At 45.9% G+C, this 23,103-nt stretch overlaps 1 protein-coding gene across 1 annotated transcript in view; it reads right to left on the reverse strand.

Moving 5' to 3' along the window:
• Positions 1-23,103, reverse strand: part of LOC147885043 (putative methyltransferase PMT23) — a 74,009-nt gene that overhangs the window by 29,978 nt on the left and 20,928 nt on the right. Inside the window, exon 3 of the mRNA XM_087397776.1 lies at positions 20,571-20,720. Coding sequence (XP_087253902.1) covers positions 20,571-20,720 — 150 coding nt within the window. The remainder of the gene's footprint in view (positions 1-20,570; positions 20,721-23,103) is intronic.

Consider the following 23,103-nt stretch of genomic DNA (forward strand, 5'->3'; position numbering starts at 1 on the left):
TTCGACTCCACTTTGTTCAAGGGACATAAGACAGTACATAAATTGCTAGGACATATCGAGGTGATTTAGCATGCATTTTGTGCTTGGAAGGTATTCTGTGCTGGTCAAGATCATGTTGAGGGGTTGTCCCCTATGTGGGTAACTTGATTTCGGTGCCGTGCCCTGTGTGGGTGGCAGTTTGTTATCTTGCCTTGTGTAGGTAGCAACTTTAGTATTTTTGGTCTCTGTCAATGTTGTTAATTGCAGTAGGCTTCGATTATTTAGGCATGTCTTTGGCTTCGGTGTTCTAGTATGAATTTCCCATTCAACTTCCGGGGGAGATTGTTGGCAGTAAGCCTCATGGGGGGCTTATCTTATAAGGTTTAGGAATGCTTGTTATTGGAGGCACTTGATTGGTGGGCAGCGTTAGCTCGTGGTGGTTGCTGGTTACTGGTTGGACTATGCAAGAACGAAGTTGTTGATTGGTCAGAACACGTAGTTCGTGGCAATAGAGCGAATGCATGGGCTCAACGGTACAGTGCATGGCAGTTGGAGAGTTCTAGCAGCAGATGTGGTGGCAAATGAAGCGGCAAATGATCTGTTACTATAAAACTTCATGAAGACAACTCATCTCCTCTCTTTGTCCAGGCTGTGAGCCTGAGGTGTCTTAGCAATGAGAGTCGACCAATTCAGGTGATTTTTTGTCTTATGAAGCTACTTGTAGATGTATCTAGAGGGTCTTGAGTCTAGTCTTTGAGTTGGGTCTGTTGTACGTAGCAACAAGGTAGCAATGAGCTGCAGTCTATGAGTCATCACATCTATCTTCAACAAAAGGTTCTACATTGAGCTGCCTCTCATTTACAGATTCATATTTGCTGGTTGAAGCATACTGTGTGGATTCAAGTTGTTGCAGTTCTATATCACACGTGCTTGAGATATTTCGACCTGTGAGTTCTTTTCGTATAAGCGGTGCCTTTTGGAATATGCTTGTGCTCCTCTGTGTAGCAATCATTCCTTATCTATATTTTATGAGAGCATCATCTTATGTGGAAAAATCAAATTGAGTTACGAGTTCTAAAAGCCAACACCAAACACCTGCACAGCAAAAGGATTCCGGAGCTCCCGCCACTTTGAAGGCAGTTGCTGCCCCTTCTGCCTACCCTACCCCTCCTCTGGATCTTCCCCCGCCCCTGTGAGAAGTGCAGCGGAAATGAACGGAAGAGAGAAAAAAGAAAGAAAGAAAGGTGTATTAACGTCTTCGGGAGACCTCGCGGGTCTATGAGACAAAGTACAAAATATATGTATATATACCTCGATGAATCCAAGAACATTCCCAAACTCATCCTCTAAAAACACAACATAGTGCAGTTTCAATCTCATGATAGTCACTCACAAGGTTGAAAACCATAAACTCCATCATGCATAGTAGGGACTAGCTATTATGACATCCCCACTGACATCATCAGCGCCCAATAGTGGGTGTAGACCATAGTATAAAACTATGCTCTCACACATACAAATCCACACACCCACACATACTTGAGCATCCATTTATACAAAGTTTTCGTACTGAGTTTCTGTCGACACTCTGGAGGTGAAGGGCAGACTCAGCCATACAAAATATATGTAACCCATATAAGCCACTATGGGAAAAGAGCAATCAAGTACTGATCAGAGCCAGAGCTCCAAGTACATGTGCAGACTCCATATAACCCAGCTCCCTGATGGCCCTCTGATGTGATGCAAAGAGCTCACGTATCTGTGTCTGTCGGCGGGCTGTCTCCCGCGGTGGTGGGGGGCGTGCTCTCCTGGACTCTCTATTTGGTGAGCTACATCGAGAGTAATGCCTCGTCTCTAGCAGTCCCCTTTGAGGAGGGCTGAGATAGGTCGGACCTCAATTGTGCGTGCTCTGGTCGCCCCATGTGTTGTGTGTGGTCTCCGCGTCTCTCGTCCAACTGTATCCTGGTGACGGATCTCACTGCCGATCCATAGTGCTCTCGTCTCCTCGAGCTCCTCCCCCTCAATCTCATCTAGCGCTGGCTTGGATGCGTAAAAATTAGTGATGTGTGTCTGTGCTCAGTCTAGCTCGGGGTCCTGAGGCATCAACTATAGCTGATCTCTGCCGTGTGAGTGGTCCGAAGCCGAGCCCCTCCTAAACGAGAGAGAGAGAGAGAGAGAGAGAGAGAGAGAGAGAGAGCATGCCTCTCTCTCACACACACACTAAGAAGGAGAGAAAGGAGAGAGAGGCACATGAGAACTACAAGTGATCTCTGGAGAAAACCCCACTACAAGTGGGGGGAAACCTCGGAACCAATGGGCTGCTCGAGAGCTCGGAACACATAGCTCAACAACCAAGTGGAAGGGAGCACAAGGGAGTGGGTGAATTGCTCCACTACCCTGCTCCACAGGTGCAAGATTGGGCTGGTTCTACTCCTCCACCAGGCCCTAGAATGAGCTGATCTGCTGCTCCACAAGATGCTCCAAAGAGGGCTGAGGAGGGGCCTATATATAGCCCCCCACCCCCTCCCTAGTCGGGTAGGGCAGGCTGGCCGACCCATTAGCAGCCTATATAGGGCTGCACAAGGCCCTAAGGCATGGGCCAGACAGCCAGCCAGCAAGGCTCAGGAGCCGACTGCTCTTAGCCCTCCACCGGGATCTGCACAACCCTCTGCCCTCCAGTTGACCTGCTCACAAGGGAGCCGATCCCTAGGCGCCTCAAAGGGGCTGCCACGCGGCAACCCATCAGGCCTCAAGAAGGCCCTGAACAGCCTCCATATGGCCAGCAAGCCCTCCCGGACTGAGCAGCCTGCCAACCCTAACTCTACCTAGGCCTCACAAGAGGGGCGGGCACACCCACAACACTAGCCCTCACTCATCTACCCTAGCCTCACTTACTAGGCGGGCACACCCACAAGCAAGGCCCTCTCTCTAGGTGACATCAGCCGATGTTGACCTCCAACACCCCCTCTCAGCTCCTAGATGGAATAGAGATGCCAGGGAGCTAGGTGTGCCGCTAGAACAACTGGAGGAATCCATTGAGTGATACTCCACCACTGAAGACCGCCATAGGTACTGTCGAAGAAGCTCCCTCGTGGCACGAACCGCCTCAACACGATCACTAGAAACTTGGAACTGTTGCTCCCATGCCAATGGTGCTAGGTACACTCTTTGGTCTGGTACATGACTCCAATAGAGGATCCTGGAATAAAAATCCAACTTATACTGCCTCTCGTGCAAGGTTTGCTTCCCTGCATGTGCACCTGTATCGTAGAACTAGATAGCCCCCTCTAAAGCCCCATCTGAAGTCCAAACTGGTATACTGTCGCCAGCTCGATGAACTTCAGTGCTCCAATGCCAATTTGGGCATATAACAGCTCACAAGGATCAATCAACTGTGTCTAGGTTCCCGCAGTGGCAATCTACTGACCCATCCAGATCTCCAGCAACATTAGACAATAGCTACAACAGAACACTAGCAGACCCCCTCTAGATCTGCCAAGTCATAATGTCCAAACAAAATACAAATTGGTAACAAACTGCAACCTGAGTCAACGGGGACAACTCCTTGTGACTCAAGGTCCGCCTCAAAGCCTTACCTCAAAAAATGACTCCTAGCTCGGTGCACCTGATTGGCAGGTCCAGCTACCACAAACAAGCAAGCAATCCTCCATCTGGATCCGAGAGGCCTGCTGGCAACTCCTGCCAGGTGCTACTAAAAGGTTGAAGTAAGCGTGGTCGCAGCAGTCACACCATTGGCTACCTGGTTACTGGACCCCTCTGTGTTCCTTTGGGGACACTGACGCCAATAATGACCTTTCTAACCACATCGATTACACGTACGCGATGCCTTGAGAGCTTCTCGTTGCTGAGCAGTCAATTGCTTCTTGTATGAGTGGCAAGTCCAAGTGAGTCTTGAGTCCTATTGTGAGTGACTGGTTCGCCGAGTGTTTGTGCAGCCCCCGGCTATTTGTATCGGCTGAGGCCTTCTAGTTAATACAAGTTTTCTTGCACTCTGGTTGTTCTCTTTAGCATACTTGTGTTCTTTACTCATTTCACCTGTCTTCACATGGTTTCAACATAGACCCTCTTAGTTCACAATGCCCGTTCTGCAAACACCTTCTCGGCACAAAATTGTTGCAATGTCTTGGACATATATTCCCCACCTCGATCTGAACAAAGGGTATGCATTATGCATTGAGATTGATTTTCAACTAAGGCAACACAGTGTTTGACCACATTGCAAACTTCAGACTTCTGCTTAAGAGCAAAGGCCCAGGTAAAACATGTGAAGTCATCTATGAATGTAATATAATAAAGATGACCTCCAAGAGACCGAGTGCGCATGGGTCCACAACATCAGTATGAACGAGCTGTAATTTTTGAGTAGCCCGGAATGCACCATCCTTGGGAAAGGAAAAATGATGCATTTTACCCAAAATACAGCCCTCACATATTTGTCTGGAGGAGTCTCCAAACGAGGCAAAGCATCAACTACTGCGGAAATCTGAAAACTATCCCAACGAGGTGCTCTGGAAGGCCTCCAACCTCTACTGTTGAGCTGAAACCTCCGGGCATTTCTAACTGTATAGCGAAAGAAGGGGAAGCTCTTCTCTCGGTGCCTCTCATCAATCCAAGAGTATGCTCTTTTCTCATAGGCATCAAGCTGAAATAACCTGTGACATAATGTACCGGTGAAAACCGAGGCATAATTTCTCTCCCTGTCACGGACCGTACATTTGTCATCCTCAAAGATTACTTGGTAACCTCTTCAAGAGAAAGAAGAGACAAAAAGTGAATTTTTCTTAATCACAGGGACATATAAAACATCCTAGATGCAAAGATCTGAACCATCCAGGGTTGTGAGTGAAATTTCCCCAATCCCTTTTGCTCGATAAGAAGAATCATTGGCACAAGAAATTGTTTCGCCAATCGGTGCACTGGATAACTTATCAAAGAAAGATTTATGTGAGGTGATATGATGGGAAGCACCGCTATCAAAGAACCATGTCTTAATTGTCCCATTCACGCTGAAAATACATGACTCCCAAGAAGCATTATAGCTGGAAGTAAAGAAGGCCCAATCATGCTTAACAAAATGAGCAAAAGTATCCTCAGATTCTGCATGATGAGCTGAGCTTGAAACTACCATACCAGACTCTTTCTTCTTCTCGTTTGCAAGCCTCTTAGGGCATTCACTGATGTGATGACTAGGCTTTTTGCAATAATGGCACTTGCCTTTCTTGAAAGGCTTCGAGGCATCCTTTTTATCTTTCCCACCTGCATGTGCATGTCCATTACCACTACTAGAGACATGACTTGGATGAGCTTTCTGTTTGCTGTTATCCTTCGCTGAAAAAGCATGCTCCCCACTACGAGAATGTGAAGCCATATTCTTTCGCATCTGCTCCTCTTGCAACAATAGTGCTACCAACTCTTGAAAAATGAGGCGATTCCGATTCCATTGCATCGAAAGGTTGAGAGACGTATGAAAAGAAAGATAAGACTCCGGCAAGGAGTTCAAAGTAATGGTAACAAGCTGTGAGCCTGGAATGACCTCATCAATGTTCAAGAGTTGCTCTCACAAATCTTAAATCTAGGTGACATGTTCCTGCATAGAGTCACCCTCATCCTTGTGCACATTATCAAGCTCTCTGTGCAAATATGAGACTCTCGCCTCATTACGAGCTTGATACATATGTTCCAAAATATCCCAGGCTTCTTTAGCAGTTCGACAGGACCTAATATGAGGGACAATAAACCTCTTGATATTCAGTGAAATTAAAAAAAAGGCTTGAGCATTACGAGTATCCCACCTCCTTTGCTCATCACAAGTAATATCTGCAAGTGCTTGCCCAACCAGGACAGCTTGTTGTCCTTATTGCCCACGACCTGGACCACCACCATGAGCCCCCCTTGCTGTGGAGGAGTACTTGGTGCTATAGGACTGGGACGGGCCTCATCACTTGTAATATAATCCCAGACACCCTTGGCAATGAATAGACCGTGAATCAAAAAACTCCAAAGAGGGTAGTTGGTGCCATCCAACCGATCTTCCTGGGCAACTGAAAGACATCATTGGATTTTGTTGTGCCATTTGAGCAAACAAAAGGAGGCAAATAATCTCAACAAAGTTCACTTGCTGTGAACACCCTACTCAAGTAACAAATATCACTGCCAAAGCCTATACTAGGCTTGAGGATGCTCCTCAAATACACCAGAAAGATCCCGTGCTAGGATATGTGCTGCAATCTCAAAGTTTCCCCTTAAAAACTAACAGCTCAACAAGGCATAAACCCAACTGAATGCTTGATTGTACCTGCAAAGGCAAACTCCAACGGCACGAGGCCCAATAAATGCAAGCAATTGAGAGGGAAAAGAATTCCCAATGAAAGCAGTAACAGAACTCAAAGTTTACCAAGCCCCAAGCAAATGGGCTGCAAATGCCTCGAAAAAGAGCTCCAAGATGAACTGAAAAAGATCTCCCATGAATTATATGTGCTTTCCTTAGCAAGCAATAAATGACTGATTTTTATCTCTGTTTTGGAATATACAGCAAGTCCCCCACTGTATGGACTGAAAATGCATCTGGAGCTGCAAAATATGAGCTGTCCTTGCACAATACTGCTTGAGATAGATTCAAAACTGCAAGGAGAAGTTTCCGGAAGCTCCAAAACAGTCCCGAGAGTGGTAGTCCTAAAAAACACCTCAAAAAGCGTGTCCAGCCCTAAAAAAAACCTTGAAAAGTGTGTCCACCCCTCCAAAAATAGCCGCCTTGCCTAGGAATGATTGCTGCGTTCAAAAAACAGCAACAAATCCCACCAAAAACAGGTTTAGCTGGACGTTTTTGTCAAAAATGGGTCCAAAATGAGGTCACCCAGCCCAAAAGAAGCTCCTAAAGTGCTCAAGAAGAGTCACCCAGCCTTGGACATGCAGTAGGAGGCGGTGGCTACTTCAAACGAGCTCGAAATCAGCAAAAAAGCCTCCAAAAACTGGTCACCCAGGTCCAAAACAGTGCTAGAACTTCTCCAACAGTGGCACCCAAGCAAGAGGACCCTCAAGGAGGTGGCTGCCAGCAAAAACGAACTGTTTTGGCCAAGTTCTTCACGACAAAGTGAAGTTTTTCACGGTATAATCGAAGCTAGAGGGCGTGGCAGGTACAAGGAGAGGCATGGGAACGAAGGGGAACCTGCTCTGATACTAAATGTTGGAAATGGAAGCGAGAGAACGTGAGAAAATGAAGCTGAAGCAAGCTGGAATGAAATTGCAGCAACAACAATGAACTAAAAAGCTAGGATAGTCATAGAGAAGAACCCTTAGAATGAACCCTAACTAGGGTTAAAAAGATGTGTGGTGACTAAATCACCCACAAACTCAACCTCTAACTGAGGTTAGGGGTAAAAAACCTTAATAAATGGAAAAAGTGCCCCTAGTCCCTTATTACATAATCGGCCAATGCCTTAGGAAATATAAATATTTCTAATAGGAAGTACCAAATCAATTTCCGCAAGATATTGAAAAGGCCGAGAATTGGTTGAGCAGCAGCATTGCTATCTAAGCAACCGCACGGAAGACGTAGTAGGTGAACGAGAACTTGTTGAGGAGCCAGCCACCACTATTCGGCTTGGTTTGGAGCATTTAATTTCAAAACTAATACAAGAACTCAATTTGGGAAGTGAGGGAGACCCTCAGACAATGGTTGTAAGCGCATACCTAGTCGGTGATCAGCTCCAAGCACTTGAAGACTTGTTTCTGCAATATAAGGATATGCTTGCATGGAGTTATATAGACCTATGTGGAGTGCCACTGGTGGTCTGTTAGCACCGAATACCTTGGGTTCGAGATGCCAAGCCCATTCAACAACGACAGTACCGAACTATGTCAAACACGTCAAAGTTGAACTGGACAAGTTGATTCAAGCATGTGCCATTGATTGGAGTGATTGGCCAAATAGTGCCAAATCGGTTTCCAATTCCATTTACAAATGGGATCCTTGACCAAGTTGCAAGACATGAGATGTAATCATTTATGGACGGCTATAGTTGGCTATAATCAGATATCCATTGCTCCCAAAGATCAATCAGAAATAGCATTAATTACAAAATGGGGTGCTTATGCAACAAAAGTCATGCCTTTCAGATTGCAAAAAGCACCTTCCACCTTTCAGAGGTTCATTGATACTTTCTGTGATTATCTCACTCAGTTCATTGCCATTTACTTGGATGATTTCTATGTGTGCTCGGAAGCGACCAAGCATCTTATGTACTTGGGCAAAGTCCTTGACAAATGCAGATAAGCAGGAAAATTTCTGAACCCGACCAAAAGTGTTTTCTATGTACATGTTTGCATATTGCCTGGCCATGTGATTTCTAAAGAAGGTATTTGCGCTGAGCCAGGTAAAATCAAAGCCATTGAGAAAATGCCTAAACCTGAAAAAACCTTACTCATTTATGGGTTTCGTTAGTTTGTACAAAGGTTTTGCAAAAATTGTCATGAGTTGACCAAGAAGGATACCAGTTCAGTGTACCGAAGAGTTAGCTACAGCTTTCCATGACTTGAAGAAGTGGGCCGCTCAGACACCCATTATTGTAAACCTAGGTGGGATGTCATATTTCGTGTCCATGTTCATGCATCTGGTTAGCAATTGGGATTATCTTGGCTCAGCTAGAAGGTAAATTGGATTACCCGGTTTACTATGCAAGCTGACTAATGACCCAAGCCAAGTGCAACTATAGTACCACCGAGAGGGAGGCACTTGGCATGGTCTCTAGCATACAGAAATCCCAGCATTATTTGCTTGAAAATCAATTTATCTTCTACGTGAACCACCAAGCATTGTTGCATTGATCAACAAAATAGTAATTCAAGGTTGTCTGGTTTGATGGATTCTTCAGAGGAAAATCAAGGTGTCTCTACGGAACTTACTGACACACAATTGTTTGCTGTTGGATTTGTGAATACCAAATATGATGACTTGATGCCAAAACTATCTTAGGGGACTTTTCACGAGCACATGCCTCGGGACAAGCGTAGGCAATTCGCTTTGAATGCCTGGCGATATAGCCTAACTGGTGGCCATTTATACCACCAAGGAGTAGATGGTATACTTTGCAGATGGGTTTTGCCACACGACGGCCCACATTGGAATTGCCGGTGGTCACTTTGGTGGAGAAGTGACTCCTCGGAACGAGCTGCAAGCCGGGCTATGGTGGGAAACCATGTTCAAAGATGCTCGTGCTCGGTGTGTCAGGCGTGATATGTGCCAGCGAACAAGCCGCTTGCTTCCCAAAGATCACATTCCTCTTCAACCAAGCTAGCCATGGGAAGCTTTCGATGGGGATAAGATTTCATAGGTTCATTCAAGACTGCTTAATACACATGAAACAAGTAGGTCTTGGTGGTCACAGATTATGTCACCAAGTGGGTCAAGGCCAAGGCGTTGAGAAACAACTCGGCCTGAAGCACGACCAAGTTCTTATTTAAAAATATCATATGTAGATTTGGGCATCCAATTGAATTTGTTAATGACCAAGGCTCTCACTTCATAAATGAAGTCTTTGAGTCTTTGATCACGTAATTCATGGTTATGCACAGGGTTGCCACGACTTATTAACTGAGGTGCAATGGCCAAGCCGACTCTTCCAACAAATTGATTAAGCTAATCATCGCCAAGACAGGAAGTACTCATCGGCGTGATTGGGATACCAAGCTACATGCACCATTATGGGCTTACCATACATCCTACAAGGTAATAATAAACCTAACCCCATTCCAGATGGTTTTTTGATTAGAAGCGATAGTCCCCGTGGATTTCTTAGTTCCCACTCTACAAGTTGCCGCCGAGCACCATCTTGGAGAACCCGGGTCTATCTAGAAACGATTACATCAACTTGCTGAGCTAGATGAATTGCGGGTCTAGGTAGCTTGGTCACAATAGGTAATTCAATGGCCGATGAAAAGCTTGACACGACAGGCACATTGTGCCCAAGCATCTTGGGAAGGGAATGGTGGTTCTTCTTTATAATGTCAAGCTTGGTCCTCTAAAGATGAACCTTAAGCTTGGTTGGGATGGACCATACTTCGACAACGGGACAGTGTAACTAGCTGATCTCCAAGGGCAGGTGATCCCGAGCTGTTCAATGGAAGCCGAGTAAAGCCATACCAAGCAAAGACATACTTGTTCCTCAGTTCAACATGCAGACTGTTCAACCTGTCCAACGGACACATAGGCATAGTGGTGGTATTAATAACATATTTAATTTGGCAGATATGAGATGAATGTGGGTTCATAGAGTCCAAAACTGCAGTTAATCTTCACTTAATAACGGCGTAGGACTCTAGACCATTGGTTGTAGCATGCAAGCTAAAGAAAGACGGATTGATGCATTTCTCTTTACAATACGCATTCTCACCTTGCAGCATTGTGCTATTTTGCTTCTAGCTTTCCAACTTCCTTACATTCGTGCTTCCTTCCGACCTCTATGTCCTCGTCCTCATGGCATTTGTCACTTCCTCCGACTCCTCTCACCATGAGTCCTCTCAACCCAATCCCTCAGCTGCTGCTATGGCTACCATTCCCGACGCTTCTGCATCTACTCTGTCTTCCTCTCACCATGTACGTCCTCGCTTCCAAGCCCCTTCCAAAAACCTCTCCATTCATGGTTGCATTGGAATCATAATTCCAAATTCGTTTCTCTTCCATGGGCGGATGATTGGGATGATGATGTTGCTCAAGGGATCATGGATACCTATATCATCAACGACAACAGTGTGTTCTTTGATCAACGATGTGTCCCCGTCATGCAGGAGCTATATGGCACTGTGTTCTTACCAGTGGCCGGCCCAACCTAAGCTCCAATACAAGCCTCAACAAGTGTGTCCACCCCAATGTCTCTCTTGGCTTGGAGCCCATAGTCACTCAGTCTCTTCGCCTGGGAGAGTGGTCGCAGATGGGCCAAAGAATTTTGGTAGCATAGCCTCCATCCCCTCTTCCAAGTGATCCCGATCGCCCGGGCGTCAACGAATTGTTTTTTGTAGTAAATTATCTTCTTTCAACGGAGCAGTACATAGAGATATGACGCCAAGTCTTCACCGAAGCTAGAGGTGCCTTATGCACTCTTTACCAGCTGGCCAGTTATTGGGTACCCCCCAGTTTGTGCGCATTGCTCAACAGGAGTATGTCGCCCACGACAAAGCTCAACATGCTGCCCAGATGCGCCTTCAGATGGATTATGATGAACTAAAGGTGGCATTCTAGGCTCTAACCGAGAGCCACAAGAACTTGAGGGAAGAGCACGCTGCATTGGTACTGCAGTAGGAAGAGGACATGAAGCTGCTCACCAAGACCGGGCAAAGGATTGAGAAACTCAAAGAGCAGAACCGTGGACATCGGCAATGCATCAGAGAACTAGAGAGCACCCAAGGATCGGCAAGCACTATCACCGAAGTCACAAGGCTCCAAGATGAAGTCGCTCAACTTCAGTAGCAAAACCAGGATTACGAAGACTGGCTCCACACATCGAAGTGGATTGAAAAGATGCTCCGGTTACCTCATGATGAGTACCCCAACAAAAGGCGAAGGAGGGACCCTGACAACGAAACGACCAAGCAGGTTAGATAGGATCGATCTCCAGTACCCCTTTTGCACAACACATCCCGGCCAGGAGTACTTGTACCTCCGAATTAAAGACGATGGGCTCCCAACGAACCCCAACTCCAAACACCACCTTGGCTCAAACATGTTTCGATGCCTCAACTGCCGGTGTCTTGCTGATGCTGGACAAGCTAGAGACCGTTGAGCAGGTGCGGGAGGAGTCCTGTTCTCCAATGGATTCATCATCCGCAAGTATCCTCAAGCCTCCTCACCCTTTTATGAAGCCTCTATCTCCCCCATGGCCATGTATACATCGTTAAATATTTTGTGGGCCATTCTCGCAAAGAAGATTTTTTGGGTCACTTATTGGACATCGGATGTGGCTGCTGCGCCAGTTTTGTATCAACTGCTAGCCCAGGTCATTCTCTTGGAATATTTACCAGCGGAAGTCTCTTTTAATGATCGGGCTGTGCATGAGTTTGATAAGCAGGTGAAAACCAAGGCAACTAACCAGCAGGCATAATATAAGACCAAGTGCCAGGCTGTCATGAACAACATCAAGGAGTTGCCTCGCCTGCCTACTTTGACTCTACAAAAGTATTTTGGATCCCTACTCCGACTAGTGCAAAAGTTACTCAAGATAACCATGATCGAGAATACCGATCTCTGGGTAGTATTTTATTCAAGTGTGCAAGTGACCGACGCCAGATTTTCCGAGCCACAGGTGCAGCAGAAGCATTACAAGTACGAATTTACACACTTAGGCATCATGGATCTGGAAGTGGTCCAGGTAATCAAGCATTGGAAAGAAGAGTGGCGGATCCACCCGGATGAGGTTTCAATCAGTATCAATGCGTTTCATCCGTGGCCACCAGCACTAGTACCCAATCGTCCATATCCACAATGATATATCTTTTGGAACAGGATGTCCTTGACCTTCCCCACCTCGACTGCCACACTCAGGGGCTTTGCCACACCTAGTGCCCCGAAAACGCAAGAAGCTCTTCGATGATATCTTGGGGGCTCGCATATTGTCAAATTTTAAAGAACGGCTAGTTCTTAAAGGAGGCGACATGTTGATGTATAGACCATGTATATGCTTGGGTGGCATGGCTTCTTGAAAGCATCTATGTGAATGGACTTAAAGTCGTTCTCCTAGAAACTGTTGAAAATAATGTAATCTCGATGGTATGCTGTAATGTTGCCCCCCCCGTAATAGATGAAGGATTCCATGTGTGTGTGTCCTCTTCCATACTTGTACACTTTGGTATCAGAGCCAATGAAGATCCCCATTCCCGTGTAGCCATGAGAGCTTGGTTTTGAGAAGATGGAGTAATTGATGCATTATGAACTGCTAATGGGGCAAGTGCTTTTCTGCCTTATAAGTACTCGCAATTGGATTTAGAGCCTGGACTGAGATTTTAAGTTGGAAGACAGTCACATTGGCTTGTAGCAGTGAAGCCTCGAATAGTTGTAAAGCTGAGTAGAATGTAAGTAAGGCTTGGAATATGCTTGTAAAAGGAGCACGACCCAACCATAGAAATTGAAGGCAAACTTGAGATGGCCAACGGCAGACAAGCTTGAGCTCAACGAAGATACAAAGAGGGAGAGTGAGAGTGTTGTTAGCAACCACTGCATTGATTTCTAGAGGGGTTAATTCCTTTGTTGTAGAACTGTGCATTGCAACTTTTCGAGGTGAGGCTAGTCGTAATGCAGAGAGGGAGCAATGTTCGGATTTCTACAACCAGCCATGCCTTCAAGAGGTTGTCATTCGGACTTGAATCACCATTCAAAAGCTGATCCTGCAATACCGGGTGAAACAGGAAAGAGACTGTGAACCAGGAGATTTGTCTACCTACCGATTTGTGAAGGCGCAGTGGAAGCGTAGTGGGCTAACAGATTAAGCTATCTGGATAGGGGCATGTATATTCGCCGATGAGCTACACATTCAACTCTTCAACTAGTAAGAAGCGCAGTAAGGCCTTGAGGTTAGCTTGGTATAGATCCAGCAAGTCAAACAACAATCGATTTCAAGGCCACTTTTCCCCAAGACAGGTTTACCAACATTTGCACGGCTGCTGCACGTTTTGAGGCTGTCCCCAACGCCCTCCATTACCTCTGTGCGCATCCTGCACTCAAAATAGCAATAGGAATAGTTCAAGAAGTTTTCGAGGGTCTGTATAGAGGCCTCTCACCTGCTTTGCTGAGGCATGTCTTCCATACAAGCACCCGATTGTTACCTATGAGCAGCTAAGGAGTGCGATGGCAAGTAGAAAATGAACTGGATTGGGCTGTGGCTTGGCAGGCTCTTCTTGGTGGTATATCTGGAATTATTGGACAATCAATCGAATTGAGCAGAGACAAATTGAAACATTACAATACACAGAACAGAGTGGAGAATTGACTGGTTGTCCAGAATTCGTTGGAGAACTCAACCTTAGTGCCCCTAAAAGCTTTGGATGTAAGAGTGGGTGTAAATACACCCTTTAGAACTCTTTGGGCACTCACCTCTTTAGAACATATACCACTCTCTCATCTCCTCTATAAGGAAAAGAGGATTGCTTCATCCTCATACTCAATTGAATACATGGACGACTGCTCTATCTTCTATAGAGAACAAAAAAGTGTAGTTGATGCTTGAAGGTGGTTTTGGAACATTTGGCAAAGTTAATCCTTATTTCATTGGAAGTCAAGTAAGACACTCTTGCCCTCCCTTGTGTGCATCATTTGTATTTTTCTCTTGCAAAAGATTGGCATAGTACCCATGAGTAGCACGGTGGAAGAATTTGCCATTGGGAATAGGACTTAGTTGCAGGAATCACTTACACAAATCAGAATATATTGCATTGGGGCAGAAAAGTTTATATGTTAGACTTACTGCTCAGCCTTGAGCTTCATTTTCACGCCTTATACGTAGCTCATGCTAGCTCTAAGTCCTTCTCGTTTGGTCTCAAGTTCGGCAGGTGTTGATAAGATTTACTTCCACACCTTGATCTTGTATCTCATTGTAATAAAGAGCCTGGATTTTGCCCGGGGAGGAGGGGGGCACTGAGGGGTGGGGGGGTGGGGCGGGCTGCCTCTTGGCTCCTTAATCATGTGTTCATCTTTTCTCAAGCAAGTTTGTACATTTCAGTCTATTCTTTGAAGTCTATGAAGTAAAGCCATATTCTGCAATGTTATGCAAAGCAATCTTCCCCCTTTCGATTTAAGAGAGAACAGAGAGGTTTCAAGTGCAGACCATCGTTCTTTATGGATGCTAGGCCTTGGACTCTAGGGCTTGCCAAAGGCTCATGGAAGAGTGTGGAGAGAGTGCCAAAAAGGTTTCTAATCAAAGAGCTAGGAATCAAGGTTCTAAGTCCTTACCCAATCTAACTAGCTACTGAAGCAGGCATGCTGCTGCTAAAAGTGGAAGCCATATGCCAACACATCAGATATCTAAATATAGTAGCAAAAATGCATTGGATTCGTGGTGCAAGTACATATTAGGGCAGCAAGATACAAAATTGAGTATTAAGGGAGAATCTTATTGATCAGTTTTAAAATACTTTTTTAAAACAGTTTTAATGTCAATGTTGAAACAACCAATGGTCATTTTCAAATTATAACATCAGTTAAGCTCACATAGGCAGCTTATCAACAAATTGGAACGAAAAAAGCTTTTGACCTGCCATGTAATCAAGGATTGTGGAAACCCTTATTTTGTACTACATAGTTTTAGACTCGCTGAGTCTTTTGCATTCCTTTCACACACTTTGCCATGCTGCCCCTCTCGAAATTTCGAGGGAAAGTTGAAGGCTGATTTCTGCATTCTCTTGCTTCCATCTGCGTCCAATCTTCAAAAATTCATTCCAAGATAATAGGTATCTTGGAAGACTTTAGAGCAATAGTTTAGAGGTAGCATCGGTAGAGCAGCAGCCATAGCCTCTTTTGGGTAAACATTAGTGGATGCCTTCCATGGCTAGAATGACAGTAGGCCTTGTGAAGTGCCAACATAACCACTCAAGTGGAGGAGGAAGAAAGAAAGAAAGTTTATTAAAGTCTTCGAAAGACCGATGGGTCTATGAGACTGTGAGAATACTGATACAAACAAATTGTGAGGGTGGAGCTACTAAACGAGCATCCACACCGATGCAAAATGCAAAAAGCTGGTGCTAAGTACTACATAGTCATGTCAGATCGACTACACATCATCATCATCATCATCATTTCATCCAGGTGGATGAGACAGCGGAAGCATGAAGTTGGCGATAGAGTGATGTCGGCTGCTCGTGGGCGTCGTCCTGTGTTGTCTCTTGGTCATAGCTTTGCGCCTAAGAAGGGCTATAGTGGCCGAGCCCCGACTATGAACAGAGTGGGGATATCCCCAAGGGTAATCTGTGTGTCAACCCTCTGTCTGAGATCTCGTGTCCCTAGCTCTGGATCTTGATTATGTCGAGGCCTCATAGTATGGGGGTCCACATGCTCTAGGTGGAAGAACTCCGTGATCAAGCTCTGAGAAGGGTCTACCGCCAAGCATTTCTGCTGGTCTGGATAGGAGAGAAATCGAGACAACACCCCACAACTGTGTCTGAAGATGCAATAGAGTGTCCTCCGATCTCATAGTAGATTGGGCACCTAAAAATGAAATGCTCCTCCGACTCGACCTCTTATATGTCACATAATGTGCATATGTGCCTCTCTCGGGGTAGACCCTCTGCCCTGCCACTCTCAATGCGCAGTCTATGTGAAGAGACCCAAAATTGCCCAATAGAGATCCTCAATGAATGGGGTAAGTGGATCTGCGTGTATTCTAGTGGGTCAATGAGACCCTCCTCTGTGATATGTAAACAATGATCCTTGTAGAAGCTCAGCTTCACTGGAAGCTTACTCAGTCCCAACCAGGTCCGAAATGTGTGTAGTTGTAAAAGATCTCGCGGATGATCTGGTTAACCTCATGTGACAAGAGAGGAGAGAACAGTGCGTCAATGCTGTACTGGAAGGGAGGGAGTCTGTCCATGTGGAACCCTGATCACTCAAACCATCTCTCTGTGCGTGCATACCAACATCTCTGGTCACCTAATGCTGATAGTGCCATAGAAAAGGACAGTGCTAGCCATGGTAATCTGCTGCGCCCAGAAGAGCAATCCCCATACCCCCTGACCCGATATAGATAGGCGATAACCTGAAATATTGCATCCAACTATAGTGGGGATGACACAAACTCAGCCCAAATAATTTGGTGAGGGACTGATGGCTTACAGCAGATCATCCGTGATAGCATAAGAACCTGTAGCCGCTCCACACGAGCCCACTCTATATCTATCAGATCCGGCCCCCAACAAGGGCTGCCGAACATCCCCGCTGGATGGACCAAAGAAGTCAAACAGCAATCCCTTGGTCCGCGGATCCTGAAAGTGTGAGAGGAAGCACTGCCCCTCTAATCTGGCCAATGAAACGTATCCCCTGCTCAAGCAAGCCTGCATCGCAGGTCTCATAGTGAAGATCGGTCCAGAGAAGATAACCCCAAGGTATATATATGACGAAACAATCTCAATAGGCGACCCGTCAAATGTGAATTGCTCCCGGTGCATAACGGCTCGAGATGTATTGAAGATCATGGGATCCCCTGCCTTGGGGATGGGTGAGATAGTGTTGACAGTCCAGGTGAGTGGAAACCCAAAACAAACAAGTTCATTAAAGAGCTTTGCTAAGATCAGGGCTAGGAGATTAATCCCATATGTAATGAATTCAGTGCATAGGCCCTCATGATCTTTCGCTCGGCCATTGTGAAGTTTCATCATGGCATCCTTCACACCCCCCATAGTGAAGAGTGTGCAGGATGTGGGGCGGGGTATGTGTGAGAGATCAGGAGCTGGATGATTTGGGATATCATAAAGTGTGCATGTATAATTATGCCAGACTTGAGTGTCAGTGAGTGGTGAAGGGAACCGCCCCTCTAGAAATCTCAGCCAAAAGTCCTTATAGTTGTTACTAAACAGAATATTCAGTAGTTCTTCCTCGTTTCAAAGGATAAAATCCAGCTTCTTCCTATGTACCAATCGACAATACTCATGTAGCATCTCTGGTTTGTTCGAGAGGTGGTTTTTGGTTTTGAATCTAAGTTGACGGCATAAAGCCTTGCACTCATCATCATACCAGCTCATCATTGTACAAGGGATGGTCCCAAGTGGTGGTGGATGAGTGGAGTGAGTAGTGTGAGGGAAAGCGTGAAGGGCAACCTCATGTAGTGAGCGGGTGACTAGATCAGCACGGTTCTCTAGTAAGGGTATAAAATCAATATATGTGAGGAGTATGTAAACGCGAGCTGAATATATAGGCGAGAGGTTGCGGTTGAAATGTATGTCATGATAAGTGGTGTGAGTAATCCATGGTATGGGAGGTACCATGAGATGGGGTGTAGAGATACTAAAGAAGAGGTATGTGTGATCAGCCCCAAGAGGACAGAGTGTGATAGTAGAACTAGTGATACGAGAGGTGAAGGTAGGAGATCCCATGATGTAATCAACAACGCTAGAGTCCCCTTCATGTGGGAAGCAGGTAAAACCACCTGAGGAGGGCCATCTATCAAGACCATTATAAATGATAAGATATGCATTCTGCCTAGATCTAACAAGGCCTATGTGACCGGAGCTCGTCTATCAGCTGAAACTCGCATCATACCTACATCCTCAAGATCGATGTCTGGCAGTAAAATAGAATCATCTCAGAAGTCGAGAATTGGTGCCTGACAAGCCCCTGTCCTTGTGTTGAAGTCCCCAACAAGGAGGACTTCCCCGCGGCTTGAGAGGTCGACAATGTCCTGGTATAGAGCTGCATATGGTGATGTCTCTATCTCCTCTCGAACATCTCGAGCAAAGTGTGAGGTCTCCAAAGGGAAATAGCATAATGCAATGAACAAATCCCAAGTTGTCTATGTGTCGAACTCGGATCCAGAGAAATCTGGAGTGTGTAGCTCTCCGCTCTACTCAGATGGTCCCCTGAAGAGTGGAGCTGTAAAGAACTGCTACTCCTCCCGATCCTCGTACTCCCCCTGTGTCCCTCGTCTCATCTCTGTAGGTAGACTCCCATGCATACCCACTGACATTGGTAGTGGGCGCTCTAGACTCTGATGTGTATCTGTATAAAAAGACTATGTCACAACCTGTATAAGATTCCAAGAAGTTCCTTGGTTCTAACCATAAGGTTCCATTACAATTCCAAATGGTACATGATAGGGTCTTGGTATGCTGAATCTCATAGACCCCGCCTCCCTATGTGGGAGGGACAGATGCCCTGACAGGGGCCTGTAAGGAGTCGTCCATCTTGAACTATTGCCCACTTCCCATCCTTGTAAGCCTAATCTTGTTGCTGTATCAGAGTGTGCCTCTCCTCAACCTGCAAGGGGGTGAGATCCTCATCCATGGATATCGATGGCTGGTCCCGTAAGGCTGATCTACGATGTAGAGCTGAAAGTCATGCCTGGGTATCATGGAATCGTATGATAAGGGGCTGCACTCGATTGGGATCTCTCCCCACCCACCATGCCCTCTCAATCCTATGCTCAGCTACCCCAAGAGTATTGGCCACAAATGCAGTCGGATCGCTCCATCGGGGCATGACAAGCCCCCAATTCTCGGAAGGAAGGCTGTCATCAGAGGAGAGGGAGGAGCATGCTGGGAGAAGATGTGCGGGTGGAGGGAGGAGATAAGCGTGCACGGAGGGAGCTGCAGAGGGAGCTACGTAGGCGGGGAGGGGCTGTGTAGAGGAGGGAGGGGAGCGGAGAAGAAGCCAAAGAGTGGAGAAGAAGGTGGGGGAGCAAGCGGAGGAGCAGACGGGGGGGAGCGGAGGAGTAGACGAGGGGAAGCGGAGAAGCAGGCGAGGGGGTAGGTGGAGGAGCAGACGCAGCGGAGGCAAAGGTGGAGGAGCCGCCGGGGGGGCAAGCGGAGAAGCAAACGAGGGGGAGGCAGAGGAGCCGACGGGGGGAGGCGGAAGAGCAGACGGGGGGGAGGTGGAGGAGCCGACGGGGGGGAGGTAGAGGAGCAGACGGGGGGGAGGCGGCGCGGGAGGGAGATGCAGAGAGCTAACCCATTGCTTGTGGACATCTTAGGCTATTCACAATACTTAATTATTGATACCATTTTCTCATGAGCGATGATATGGAAAAATAGGATTTGGACCTTCATTACAAGGAGCTTCCATTCCTAGAGGCTTCAAAAGTTATCAAGGCTGTTAGTAATGAGACAAAGACAAAGCAAATTTCATCAACAGCATCTCGCAATATAGCACATTTTGAAGGAACCGCCACATTATGTCATAAATGGAATAAAATCTTCCAATAGAGGGGATTCGGCCACCTCCTCGACATGCTTAGTTTACATTTGATGTGCTAATAGTTTACAAGGTGGGGGTGGGTGCATAAAGGGCAGCAGCTGAACAAGGGTGGCCTTTGTAAGGAGCTTGAGACAACTTTTTTGACTGCAATCCACAAGAAAAATATCAATTAGTACTACTCTAGCCATTCTGATACTTTTGTAGCGTTCACCAATAGGAGACTTGTTTCACATTGCTCAATTGTACAGTCTTGCCTTTCCAAGATATTTATGTAGTGGTTCCAAGCTTCTTCTGAAATATTCTCTCTTAAGACTTGTTTTTGTTTCATTCCAAGAAGAAGAATGTTTCCCCAAAAAGCACAATCACATGCCATATGGAGGCCTCCATGGTTGTACTTTTTGAAGTTTACTTTCCTTCTTTCTCCCTATGGTAGCCTTGGAGAAACTGGCTTGCTGACTTATGAAAATTAAAGTCTTTACAATACAGATCCTCTATAATGGGAATAAGGCACTAACAGTTTTTTATAGCATGGTATTTTTGAAAACCAATTCAAAGTAATTCCAAAGCACTATTTCAGCTTTCATTTTTGTAAAACAATAGAAAAAAGGGAGTACACCCCCCCCCCCCCCGGCAAGGGAAAAACAAAAAAAGTCAAACTGAAAATTGAGTTTTGAGATGGGAAAAGACTTACTTTCTCCACGGTGTTTATGTATTCAGAGGCTCCATGCTTAAATTGTGTCCCACCACCAGGAAAAATAAGCTTATCCCCTTCTATCCGCACCCAGTTTTGATCTTTTTTGTATGAGACAAGCTTAGGGTGAGGGACATTTGTGAACCAAATCTACAATACACAAGCTTTGAATCATTGATTTCCAATTGAATTTGACTGAGAGATGCAATGATTGAGGCAGAAATAACAAATCAAAAGGCGAACAGGAAGAACACTCCTCTTGGATTTCCAATATTAAGCTGTCTAGGTGAAGTTATGAGCCTAGCAAACATAAGATATGCATTTGTTCTAGGCCTATTAATTTAATTCATTGTGTGCATGGGGAAATATTTTTAAGAGAGCTAATTCAAAGATTAAAATAACTTCTAAAAACTATTATAACCTAAAATAACCAATCAAAAATTGCAATTATATTAGAAATCCCTTTTTTTCCAGCTTTTTATAGCATTTTCAGCCTTCTTTTTGTGCTTTCTCAGCTTTCTGAAGCTTTCTGCTTTCACCCAAGGTCTATAAGACAGTTATGAAGCTTTCACCAAAGGGCAAGTGGACAGTAAGGAAGGTAGCTAGGAAGAGGGTGAATTTGCAAGGAGAGCAATAGGGAGAGGAAGTGAATTTGCAAGAGAGAACGATTTGCTGGAATCTTGCTTCAGTTAGCTGTTTTCCCCTTCCTACACCCGCAACAAGCCCCAAAGTAAGTGCAATTCTCAGATTTAGCCTTTTACTGAAATTGCGATTCAATTTCAAGCTGTTTTTCTCTATTACAGATTTTGCTTTTCACTTTTGATCACCTCTAAAAGTAAATTCTTTTATTTCTAAACTACCCACCTTGAGTTCTAAGAGATTTCGTCATGTTTGCCGATGAAAATAATGATTTCAGATTCCGTTTTTCACTTGTAAGCCCATTTAAAAGCGATTTTCAGATTTCATTTTTCATGTGTAGGCCTTTCTAAAACTGACTTTATTTAAAATATTCCTAATGTATATCCTTAGAATTCTGAAGATTCTAACCATCTTTAGATCAAAAATGCTAATTTTTTCTGATTTGATCCGGCGATTGAGAGACGGTAGTGCCAATTTGATCATTTCAGAGATCTTTTGCTGAGATTGGCAAGTTTTGGGTCTCTCTTCACATGGTTTTTAGTAGGGGCTACCAGTGGTTACTTTTCTATAGTTTCCTATTTTTTTAACGCAAAAAGTAGTGCTAGTTATATTGCTTGAAAACGAGAGTACAAGAGGGCCTAAAGGCCAGCGGGCTGCAATCACAAACGGATACAGCCCGTGGTAACAAAATACTAATTACAAGCCTCTCAGGGCATAATCATCGGAGTGTGGACAAACAGCCACGGTGGGGGGGAGTAGTGCCACTAAAGACTCTGAGCAGAGTGCTGGAAGAACAGCTCTCGATGGTCCTAGTCGCGAAGGAAGCGCCGTCTCTTCTCCTTCCCTGCCCAGGACTCCCCCTAAATCTGATCCCACTGACCCTTGAGCGTGTGAATGATCGTGCTCCAAATGTCCGCTAGGGTCTGGGTAGCAGAAGAAGCCTGATCTCCTAAGGTCTGCACGCATCTGGAAGTCCAGATGTGCCAGCCTGCAATACCCCCTATGATCTCCCAAACTGGGTGCCGAGTCATTGCTCCTGCATCTGTCTCTGTCAGATGCCAAGGGAAGCTGTCCATGTATGCCCAGGTGGCCTACGTGATGAAGAAAACTGGATCCTGCCTAGAGAACTCATAAGCCAAGTGATGTCCCATCTCGGTATTGCACCAGCAAACGGCTCCCCAAGTGACCGGTCCTAGCTCGGGTGCAGCCCTCGCTAAGATCCCCATGACTCCCTTCCACACTGTCTGAGCATGCGAGCAGCTCCAAAGGTAGTGCTTCAGGGACTCCTCCTGACAACACATCTGGCAGCGCCCCTCCTACCCCATCTGCCTCAGCCAGCTGCCAACTGGTAGCCCCTTGTGGGCCACCATCCAAAGAAAGTAAGAGATCTTCCTCGGCCACCAGCTTGCCCAAGGAGTCTTCCAGAATGTGCAAAGAAAGACCAGAGATATCCCTTGGGCATACCAACTATGTGCCTGTGTGGGTAGCTCGCGCTAGAGAGCCCCAAGAGCACGCCTACCAGTACGCGCACTGTAAGAGAAGAAGGGGGTAGGGTTCTCTGAGGTCTCCATTGGTGGCCAGCGCCACTCCCTAGTGTCCCACTCCACCTCTGTCAAGGAGCGGCCCTCCCAAATCCAAAGTCTCCAATCCTGGTCCTGCATAATCAAGGGGTCTATATGCCACGTTTTCCCTTGTAGCCCTATGATGCGAAGGCACTGCCAGGGAAGCTGGAGGTCGATCACGACCTCTCTACTCTAGAGACGGCTATCATCGGCGACGGAGAAGAAGTGAATCGAGGAGTCCGAGAAAAGGCCTGCAACCACCAAAGGAATGCCACGGGGTGTGAACTGCCCTAGCCACCTCTCATCTCCCGGGAGGAGCTGTTTGGTGATCA

Source organism: Dipteris shenzhenensis, chromosome 26 (genome assembly GCF_047967505.1).
Source record: "Dipteris shenzhenensis isolate YYH24624 ecotype China chromosome 26, Dip_SZ_1.0, whole genome shotgun sequence".
NCBI classification, from domain to species: Eukaryota; Viridiplantae; Streptophyta; class Polypodiopsida; order Gleicheniales; family Dipteridaceae; genus Dipteris; species Dipteris shenzhenensis.